The sequence below is a fragment of the Lygodium microphyllum genome, chromosome 8 (genome assembly GCF_053477565.2).
Source record: "Lygodium microphyllum isolate KBCC chromosome 8, Lygodium_microphyllum_v1.1.10, whole genome shotgun sequence".
Classification (NCBI taxonomy): Eukaryota; Viridiplantae; Streptophyta; class Polypodiopsida; order Schizaeales; family Lygodiaceae; genus Lygodium; species Lygodium microphyllum.
Window position 1 is genome coordinate 131,597,659 of NC_141142.1, and position 11,448 is coordinate 131,609,106.

Below are 11,448 nucleotides of genomic sequence, written 5' to 3' on the forward strand. Positions count from 1 at the left end.
ATATCTAGCCCAATCTAAATCAACGTATCTTTGCAAAAGCAAACCATGACCGTAAGTTAGACCATAAGAAAAAGTATACCGAACTTATTTCAACCCACATATACAAGCAATCCAATGTGAAATTTTATGTGTATTGAAATAATGACTAGGTAAAGAAATAGAATATGTAAGATTAGGCCGAGTATGCGTCACCAGAATAAGAAAAAACTTAGTGATTTAATTAAACTTCACAATTGAAAGTTTGAGTCTTAGAATTGAGTTATATTGAAAGTTTTGTCCCTTAAGAAACTCACTTAGGAGACTTAAGTTATTAAACAAGCCTTGAGCTACAGTTTCACCAAGGGAATAGCTCACTGATGATTAATGATCGAGTCATTAATTAGTTCTTAATAAAGGACGTGATATGATTAAGGAGTAGTTGGCTACTCTTTTGGAAAGCTTATCTTGGCTATTTGGGGCTTCTTCTCTATTATTTGGAGCAACCCAAGTTTTGTGTCATCGACTCTTTTCTTTCTTGCTATAGAGAATTGCAGATTGCAACCATGGAATGAGTTTACAACATAGATGGGATAGCAGCCAAAATTTCTCCTCTTGGTATGAGGATTTCATTGAGCAGCCTCGTAACTTCATATATAGCAAGATATGTTGTTGTTTTTGAGATAAATATCTAGAAAATAGGTTATGACAGGACTATGGGTTTCGATCCTTTCTTCTTTCTTGAGAATTCAAGCCCAATGCACTTCTTGGGTAATTTTGTTGCGAAGAAAGCAAAATTTTCATAGTTTTGTCATGATAAAACTATCTCTATTTGTGAGAGGAACAGCGTGGGACTGCATGGGGACTATGTAGGAGAGTTATCTCAGTAAATGCTTGGTGAAATTGAGTTCAAATAATATGTTGTGAGAAACCCGTGAAGTACAACCATTTATAACCAATTTCGAGCATATTTTAGTAATCTAAAGAAATACAGAAAGGGGAGCCAAGCCTTGGAGCCAGCAAGTGTCAATGTGTGGTGCAAGAGTCCTCTAGCTCCAGTTGTGTATGGAGTTTTCTTGTTGAATTTACTATTAAGTTGAATTAAGTGTTTACTAAAATGTGTTTTACTATCCTTTGGGCTTTCAAATGCGAGTTTCATGGTTCTGTTGGCTAGTCCTCACCAACTTTTGAAAGGAGGTGAGCTTGTCTTGAAGAGCAAACACATGCATTTTGGTTTTCTATAGTTCAGTTATAGCAAGGTTTATAGTCGCTGAAAACAGTATACAACAGGGAGCAAACAGTAAAAGATGTCACACAATAGTGGTAGTAGGAGTGAGGAATAGAAATCTTATCTTGAAAGACACTCAATGTGAGATGAAGGACAGATTAAAGCTCAGCTGAGAGTGCAGTTGACAATGAAGAGATTGTGATAGCACAACACCCAATGCAATAATCTAAAGTGTATAAGGTGCAAGTAGAAAGTATAACCCTTAAACCTAAGGGTTGTAAGAGGGTGTTCACACCCGAAGAGTGTGAAACACGATGAGTGTCCAAATTGTGTAACATAGGTATATAAAATAAAAGAAATAAATTTGGAAAAAAAAACCTCTCGTACGGAGAGTAAAAAGTGGCCCAATGTCCTATTAAAGATCACCGACACTCCTCTGTGAGCGTAGGCATGAGTCAAACCCAACAAACTCCCCTGGAGTAAAGAGTGATAAAGATACAAGGGTCGTCCACTAAAGGAGATCAAATTTAAAGCATTGCGAAATGCTTGAAATTTGTCACGAGGAAAAGATTTAGTAAAGATGTTTGCCACATTACTAGTAGTAGGACAGTAGACAAGGCTGATATCACTTGCATGTAGTCTCTCTTTGACAAAGTGATAGTGGATCTCAGTGTGTTTTGTGCGTGCATGAAACACTGGGTTCCATGCTACTGCAATGGTACTTTGGCTGTGAGTGAACAAAGGAGTAGGCTCCGTGACATATGCATCCAAATAAACTAACAAGCGTCTAACCATATGCATTCAACTATGGTAGTGAAAGTTGCCTTGTATTCAGCTTCACATGACGATGTGGCAAGAATGGATTGTTTCTTGCTAAGCCAAGAAATGCAAGATGAGCTAATAAAGAAACAATTACCACCAATGGAGTGATGAGAATCATAATCACCAGTCCAATCAGAATCATTGTAAGCATGTAAATGCAGTGGTCCCCCCTTGGCATAAAGCAATCCAAGTGTCCTAGTATCCTACAAGTAATGAAAAACATGCTTGGCAGCTTGCCAATGTGACATGCGTGGCTGATGCATATATATGCTTAGGGCTGAAATGCAAATTGTATGTTTGGCCTTGAGTTGCATAAGTAAATAAGACATCCAATTGTTGGAGCATATGTATAGATATCAAATAAGTCACTGTCATCATGCAATGGCAGCTTTAGTCCAGGTTCTTAGTTCAAGTTCCAGTGGTGTACAAACTGGTTTGCAATCCTATAAGCCAAACCTCTCAAGAAGTTTATTTGTGTATCTAGACTATGACAATCTAATGCCTCTAGCATTATGAATGAACTGAATTCCCAAGTAATAGTGTAAAGGCTCCAAATATGACATCTCAAAAGTTTGTTGTAAATTTTGTTTGAATGCTGAAATCTCAATAGTATGTGTCCCTGTAAGCAAAAGATCATCAACATATAGACATATGACTAGCAAGGATCCCCTGTCTTTATATATGTTGATGGAGCTTGACAGAGTTGAGAGTGAACGCGACAGATAACACACACACAGAGTAGAGAGCAGGAGAAAGGAGAGTGAGCACAACACCTTTGATGTTCGGTGCAAAAGACTAGTGTGACTCTTTAGGTTTTAGATAGATATATATAGAAGTACAAATGTGCTAAGGGTGTATTTACATCCGTGCACATATAAAAGGCACGATGGCCCTTTATTTCCAACAACCTCCCCACCTAAAGGCAATGTGCCTTAAGAGGAGAAACGAATCTAGGTATGTACAAAGTTGAAATACATATATCTATCCAACTCCCATCATCTGTCGGCAATGAGCAAACCGCTCTGCTGGAAGATCCTTTGTGAGATCTGCAGGATTATCATCTGTATGCACTTTGATAAGCTCAATGCTGTTGCTGTCAAGTACATCTTTAATGAAGTGATACTTCACCTGTATGTGCTTCGTCTTTGCATGAAAGACGGGATTCTGTGCTAGCATGATAGCGCTGTGACTATCACAATGGAAAACATGTAACTTTGTAATGCCAAGCTTTCCCACCAAATGTGAAAGCCATAAAGTCTCCTTGCATGTCTCAGTGGCAGCCACATACTCTGCCTCTGTAGTAGACAATGCAACAGACTTTTGTAGCTTGGAGATCCAAGAGACTGCTCCTCATGTGAAGGTAAACACATACCCAGAAGCGGACTTTTTGCAGTTCGCATGACCAACATAGTCTGCATCCATAGAGCCAACGATAGATGCCTTGTGCTTTCCAAAGCAGATGCACAGATCCTTTGTGCCTTTGAGGTATCTCATAATACCTTTCACTGCTTCCCAATGCTTTTTACTAGGGTTGGGCATGTATCTGCTAACCACTCCCACTGCAAAGGCAATGTTAGGACGTGTAGCAACCATAGCATATATCAAACTACCAACAGCTGAAGCATATGGTATCTTGGCTATTTCAGTCTTCTCATCATCAGATGTAGGGCTATCCTCTGCACTGAGTTTCACATATGGAGACAATGGAACCCCAATTGCTTTTCCCCCCCTCCATATTGAAAAGTTGCAAAACCTTGGAGATACACTCCTGCTGAGAGATAGAGTAATTCTTTGGACCTATCTTTGAGTATTTGCATGGTAAGAATGTGATTTGCATTACCAATATCCTTTATGTCAAAGCTGCCATGAAGACTTTGCTTCAGTGAGTCTAAGGTATGAGTATCCCTGCCAACAATTAGCATGTTATCAACATACAAAACCAAGATAATCAGGTTGCTATCTGCTAGCTTCTTGGTGTACAAGAAGTGATCCACTTGACTTCTATGAAGACCTTGAGACCGCATAAATGTATCAAACTTATGATACTATTCTCTTGGTGCTTGTTTTAGCCCATACAAACTCCTTTTGAGTTTACATACCATCTTCTCTTTCCCTTTTGCCACAAACCCTTCAGGCTGCTGCATATATATGTCTTCATGTAGATTACCATGTAAGAACGCAGTCCTTGCATCCATTTGTATGAGCTCCATATCTTCAGCAGCAACCAAGCCCAAAATGGTTATCGGTGTAGTCATCTTGACTACAGGAGAGAAGATCTCATCAAAGTCAACTCCATGTTCCTGCTTGTACCCCTTTGCAACCAATCGTGCTTTGTACTTTGGCGAGTAACCAGAAGTGACCTTCATCTTGTAAACCCATTTGCATGGAAGGGTTTTTTGCCCTTTAGGCAATTGTACCAAGTCCGAAGTGTCATTTTTCTCAAGAGAGCCCATCTCTGACAACATGGCTTTATACCATTTCTTGCTGTCTTGTCTGTCCATTGCTTCCTTCAAGCAAGACGGTTCACCATAGTTTGTCAACACGATATAATCAGCCACATTGTTTGCACCAGGAACGAATCTATTAGGTTGTCTAGTAGCCCTAGACGATCTCCCAATGATCATTGTTTGCTGACTATTGAGTCTGCATATTTCCATTTTCAGCTTGCTGTCTTGGTATTTCAGCCTGCAAATCAGCATTAACAGCTTGTTGTCCTAGCTGTTCTTGCACATCTAGTGACTCATCATTATGGGCAATGGCTGGCTGATCATTTCTAGCATTATTTTTTGCATTTGCAGGTTCATTTTTAGCAGGTATTTGCTACTGTACAGCGGGCACATTTTGTTGTCCAAAAGGTATTTCTTCTTGGAATACAACCCTACAAACTTCCTTTGTTCTTTTGGGTTGTTTGTGCATGCGGTCTTCTTGGAAGATAACATCATTGCTGTGTACTACTTTTCTTTTCTCGGGATCCCATAATCTATATCCCATTTTACCTTCATCACCATATCCTAGAACCAAAAAAAAAGACCTATTTGGTGACCGATTAATCAAGTGTATGGTTGTTATAACAGTCTCTGCCCAAAAACCATGAGGACCACTATGTATACGAGCTTGCCTTCTAGTATGACTAGCAATAGGAGCATCCAAACGACTATCTTTCATAGTCTACAAATACCATTTAGGCATCTGCCTAGCCTCCTGACTGTGTACAAGCTCTTGTTGAATATTCAGATCAGCCATGGGCTGATTTTTCAGCATCACCCAATGGAGCAGCTGAGTGAACATTAAGTTCACTTTCCACCCATATACATGGGATAGTAAGCCGTGTGATCCTTGGGAGCAAGTCGCTTCAGTGATGACATCAAACATGTAAATTCATTACAGCCCTTGATCTCTTCTTCCATTTCAAGAACAAAAAGCAAGCCATATCAATGTATTGTTGCTCATAAATGGAGAAAGGTTGACCTTGTTCTATTCTCATCTTGTAAAGAAATCAATAGTTCTTAATGCATAGTAAGTGATGCATATGTACATGTTCATCTTTTCATAATCTTATGAGAGTGAGAACTACTCTTCCTCACTCTCTCATTGATTATAACTGAGCTTTTTCCTAAAGGACTTGGGTTGAGCAAAAATAAATTCCTTCCAAGGGTAAAGAGGGGGATTCATTGTTGTCCATCGTCAATCCTTAATCTTATCCTTGAAATAAGCGTTGAAGATAGAAAAGCTAATGCATATCTCAAATAGATTGAAATGGGACTATCATAAGAAATGTAAGTCAAGGTCTCTTCTTAGGTTGAATGCAATGTTGGTGAAGCTCCTCAAGTGCCCACTTTTCATGGCTATTGTGTTCATCTTTAACTGTTTAGTCTCTCCATTTTTTCAAATATTAAATCTTGAAAATAAACGAATATTATCATTGTTAGGCATTGTTTTAAGCATTTACAATGGTATTAGTGCTTTGGCTTGATTCTCCCCCCACCATTGATAGTGCTTACAATAAGAAGTCTATTTATTTTGAACCCTTGTATCGAGTGTGTGAGCATATTTTTCTTAGAATCCCAATGGAAGATTAGTGTTACCCTTCTTTCTTGTCTTGTAAAATCATAGCGAAAGAGGAGGAAATATGGAGGTATTCGATGTGATGGAGTAAAGGATGATGGTGTAGATGGATGGGGCCCCAACTTTGGGCTACCTCTAGTTGTTGCACAAGAGTTTACAAGCCAAGGCATTAGAGGTAAAATGAGTCCTATATATAGGGGAAAGGGGACAGCTATTGCAAAAAGGAGAAGTGGAGGAGCACAAGATGTGTGAAAAATCTAATGTAAAATGAGAAAAAACGAGCCTTATTTATAGAAAAAAAAAAGAACAATTGCAAAAAGGGAATGTGGAGAAGCACAATACAAGTGTAAAAAATCTAATGTAAAATGAGAAAATTGAGTCCTAATTATAGGGAAAAGGAGAAAGCAATTGCAAAAAGGGAAGGTGGAGCAGCACAAGACGTGTCCAAAGCCACATGTCATGAGGTGCGACAAGTAGTGGGATACTTGAAAGCTTGTGTGACAAGTGTCTTCATGCTTATCTCTTCTCTATGGCTCACTGTGTGGATCCATTATAACCTGTGACCACTCATCAATGACTAGCTCTAATGCACTTTTTCTTTAGATCTTGTAAGTGCAATGAAAACAAATAAACAATTAAATATCCAAAATAATAGAAAGGATACACATTTTTTTAAAAAAATATCAAGTAAGTGTGCATGGAAGTGAAGGTGTGGCAATAGTGGTTGAGGGATGGACAACCATTGGATGAAGAGGGTTGATGGCTTAAATAGATCAAACTTGCAAAACAAGGGATATAATATCCTAGCACACTATTTATAGATGGAAAAAAAACAACAAATAGGGGAGTTAAGATTAGGTGCGTAGCTTGGCTAGTGTAGCTTATGAATACAAGCGTGCCGACATGAGTTGAAATCCCATTTTCAATGGAAAAATGAACTATTTTCATCTCATAAAAAAGAAGGCAGCATTAGCTCAACATCTACCTTGACAACCTAAGAACAACTCTTAGTACATATTGTGACTACCAAATGCTCCTTTCGTAACAAAAAATGACATATTGTAAGCAATTGCTGGAGAAAATATCCCAACAAGATGAAGTGTGATAAATGTAAACAACTAGGGCATATCACTAGTAAATGTCCAAACTCTCCTAAAGTTCCCAAAGAATTGGAGGCCAACTATGTCTCCAAAGCATTTGAGGACCGACGACCTTTCTAATATCCGGTGTATCATCTTTCCATAATCATCCTTGTAGCCTATAAACTATGGTTACATTAAAAAAATAAGTTTTCTTATGGGACATTGAAACACACCAAGTGGATTTGAGTTTTGGAGCTATTTAATAAAATATTGAGCTAATGAAGATTTAATGTGTAATGCATCTTTTTTAGCTTAAGTGGAGGTTGATATGGACGAGGCTAGATGGTAGACACACAGTGTAGAGCTATTAGGTCAATGCTCAGCTCCACACACACACACACACACATAAAATGAATAGTGAACAATAAGAGAGGAGAATGTTGGAAGGTCACATCTACTCATGGGAGAATGATATAATCACTAGAGAGAGAGAGAAAACCCTTTTCCAACTAGAAGGTAAAAAGTGCATGTGGATAGGGGAGTGGTTATACCAGAACAACGGAGGAACATGATAAGTGTAACAAACCTCCCTAGAGTGAATATATATAGGGAATAGTAGATCAATCACCAAGTGGTAGTAGAGCTTTAGTAAATACATTTGCCAAATTGTCATATGTACGGATATAAACCACGTCAATCTCCTGTGCACAAGCCTCTCTTTGACATATTGATAATGCATCTCAATGTGTTTAGTGTGAGCATGAAACATTGGGTTCCTTGCAATGATTGCCATGACACTTTGACTATGAGTATAGATAGGAGTGATTGAATGTTGTCCCACATTGAGATCAACAAAAAGGCATCTAAGCCATACATATTCCAATGTAGCTGTAAATGTTGCCTTGTATTGAGCTTCAGAGCTAGATGTGGCCACTTTAGATTGCTTCTTGCTTAGCTAAGAGATGCATGAATCACATGCCAAAACAACCAACCCAATCACTTTTTATAAATGCATCTAAGCAAAGAGAATAGCTTGTAGGGTAGAAGAGGTTCAATGAGATTGAGTGTCTTTAAAATAGTGAAAGACACGCTTTATTGGTTACCAAGACTTAGTGCTAGGGTTATGCATTAAGCGTGCCAATTGAGAAGCCCCAAATTGAAAATGTGGCCGTGTATTATACAAATACAATAGACATCTAACATCTTAATGATAGAGAGAAGCATTAAATGAATCTCATGCATCGTGAATTGTGAGCATGTGGCTTGTCTCAACTAGAGTAGAGATAATTCCCATTCTTGTAGATGTATAGTGTGCTCTTAGTGTGTGAATTACTGAAACCAAGACAAATTGTGTGAAGCATTTATTTTCTTGTACCATGTCCTAGGTGCTTGTTTCAAATCATACAAGGCCTTATGCAACCAATACACCTTGCCTTTTGATCCTTTGTGAACAAAGCCAATAGGTGGAGTGATATAAACTTCCTCATGTAAATCACCATTCAGAAAGGTAATCTTCACATCCAATTGATGTACATGCCAAGAAAAATGGACAACCTTAGCCTCCGATTGTTTCCTTGGCCCTGACCTTTGCAAGGCTCCTTTTGAGCCCATGCCTCAACATCCTTATCCGAATCATTTTCTGGCAATCATTGGTGGTAGGTTCCCCATGCTACATGGGGGATGAAATAGCAGAGATATTGAGTCACAAGAGGCACGGGAAGAGCAATATACAAAGATGGACACAGATAATGAATGCACAGCTGTGGTGGTGGGGAGAGAATTTAGAGAGGCAATAGACACTTCAAATGAGAAACACAAACGAACTGGATTCATTGATGACTAATTACAATGTTGTGCAATGACTTTTTGTGAACTAGTTTCTTGTTTTCAGAAACATATAATAAGCTCCTCCAGGAGAAAAAATCTATCTTCATTCCTTTGCCAAGTTCGGCTGATATTTGAGGACAGACATAGGGCTTTCTGTTATTGCCTTGATAAAAGGATCAAGACAACCTTGAGTTTGTTGCTAACATATTTTCATGGATTGGCTTTTACTGGCTTGACAAAGGATTTAGACAAACCTGAATCTATGACAAGCGTATTTTTACTCGATTGGCTAAACTTGTGTCCTCCACCTCTGATAGGCTGATGAATGACGATCTGGCTGAGGAAGAAAAGCCCAAACAAGATCAGCAAGGGTATGCCTGTGATGTCATTGTATCCCCTACTCTCTTGACAAAAGGATAGAGACAGCCTTTATCAGTGATTAAGAGGTGTTCACTACTTTGGCTAAAACTTGTGGTCAACTTTTGATAGGTCAATGGATCGAGGTCTGCTTGGGGAAGAAAAGCCCAAACATGATCAGCAACGGTATGCCTGTGTATTCATGGTCTATTTGAGTTGGCATTGCTGAATCTGAGTTGTGACAAACTGAGCAGTTCCCTTTCACGTTTGTGAAGAAGTGTTACCATGCTTTTACTTTCTGATCATCCAGCAATCTGATTGTTTGCTAATTGATGACAGAGGGCAGCTGAAAGAAAGTAGCGTGTATGAAAAATGGGTCCCTCCAGAATAATGTTGAAGGAGGAGCAGTTTCTGGGAATTTTCTAATGGCTTCTATGCTATTCCCACACTCGTGATGCACTCAACATCATAGTTTCTCAAGAAAGGGCCCTGCTATGGATACACTTGCTAAACGCTGGTAACTCAGCTCATTGCAGATGTGTGCTTTCTAGAGACCTACCACTTGGATATTTTGTAATGCAGGGAAAAGGTTTCTTTTGTGAGAGACTAAGATCTCAGCAGTGGATTCCGAAGAATCTGCACATGCCTTAGAATGTTTCGACGCACCACCCTTAATCCAGAGAACTGAATTTTTACAGTTACTTCTGCAGCTTTTAAAATTAACATAGAGATTATCGAAATTTCTCAAAATATGTTCTAAAGAGGGGATTGAAATTTGTTGATTTGAAATAACATGTATGGTACATGAAATAGCACAAAGTGCAATTTTTTTGATTCTAAATTTGAATGGGATTCTCCCTGAGCTATTTTTTTGGTTTTTTTTTTGCAGATCATTTTTTCTTTATGTGGTATGCCCCCTAAGTTAGGCTCTTACTGTGTGTGTTATTTATTATGTGTAAACTTGTTATTGTTTTGTATCTTTATCTGCACTGTTTCTTTGAGATTTCATGTATATAAAGAACATGCATTTATTACCATACTTGAAGGAGCTAGCAGAGTTTAGAGAAACTATCCTGGAGTTTACTTTGAGAAAATCGTATGAGTGCTACATTATTGATGCCATCATAGCTCCTTGCTCTGAGCATCCGAGTCAGATGTTTGTTGAAGTATTGTGCCTTTAATATGGTGCAGGTATCAATACGCCTTACTGATAGAGCTAGAATCTTCAAACTCGCTAAGAAAAATTTAAGACTTGCAAGATGATCTGTGGGAATGAGCGTTTGCAGTCAACCAATTGTATCGTAAAGTACTTACATGGAAAAATAGTAGTAAATGGGACTAACATGTTGTCTTGCACTAGTATGTATAACTCACTGATATAATTATTACTGCTGGTTAGCGCATGAATTACCACATCCACTTGCATGGTAACCTTGTAGAATAATTACTAATAGAGGAAACTGTATTGATTGTCATTACAAATCTTGGAAAATAGTATCCAACTCATCAATTACATGGTGTGTAGAAGGCTTCCAAACTTTGGACAATAGCATTCAATACATGAATTACAGGTTATGCCGTCATTGTTATATATGACTCAATATAAAAAACTCCCCAGGCCTGCCTATCTACTATAGTAGCAGCCTTCATTTTACACTTGCACAGGTCTGCAGTTAGCATATTCTCATCTTATTTGTAGCTAAACTGCAACAGGAAGATGAAGAGACACATCAGCCAGATCAGGTTTAACAAGCTGAATTGACTGCCATGTACCACTAAGCCTGCCATCAGTAGCAGGGAATAAATCTGAGGCTGCCTCATCTTCCCTGTCCACAGGTCGACTCTCTTAATAGCATGCTACTTCAGCACTCTGCTTAGTCAATCATTTAATGAATAATGGAGTATGACTTGCTTGGACACAAACGAAACACACATTAATGCTACTTAGCACACCATAGAGTACTATTTACCATACCATAGCATTACTGTTGTTAAACATGCTAGTTAGCACCTGCGCATTTTACATAATGCTAACAACTGCATGTAGGCGCACTCTCTCACAAGTCAATACAATCAATTTGAATGCAAAAC

At 38.5% G+C, this 11,448-nt stretch overlaps 1 protein-coding gene across 6 annotated transcripts in view; it reads left to right on the forward strand.

Annotated features, from left to right (window-relative positions):
- Positions 1-10,647, forward strand: part of LOC148032865 (NADH:ubiquinone oxidoreductase, 17.2kDa subunit) — a 103,148-nt gene extending 92,501 nt beyond the window's left edge. For 5 of the 6 annotated variants that reach the window (XM_087683532.1, XM_087683535.1, XM_087683533.1 and 2 more), the window contains 3 exons: positions 9,318-9,371; positions 9,490-9,543; positions 9,697-10,217. In XM_087683532.1, the coding sequence (XP_087539658.1) occupies positions 9,318-9,371; positions 9,490-9,543; positions 9,697-9,748 (160 nt within the window). In that variant the 3' untranslated portion in view covers positions 9,749-10,217. Of the gene's footprint in view, positions 1-9,317; positions 9,372-9,489; positions 9,544-9,696; positions 10,218-10,246 lie in introns of those variants that run through there. The other variant, XM_087683537.1, reaches the window with a different exon arrangement.
- Positions 10,648-11,448: the final 801 nt, after the last annotated feature.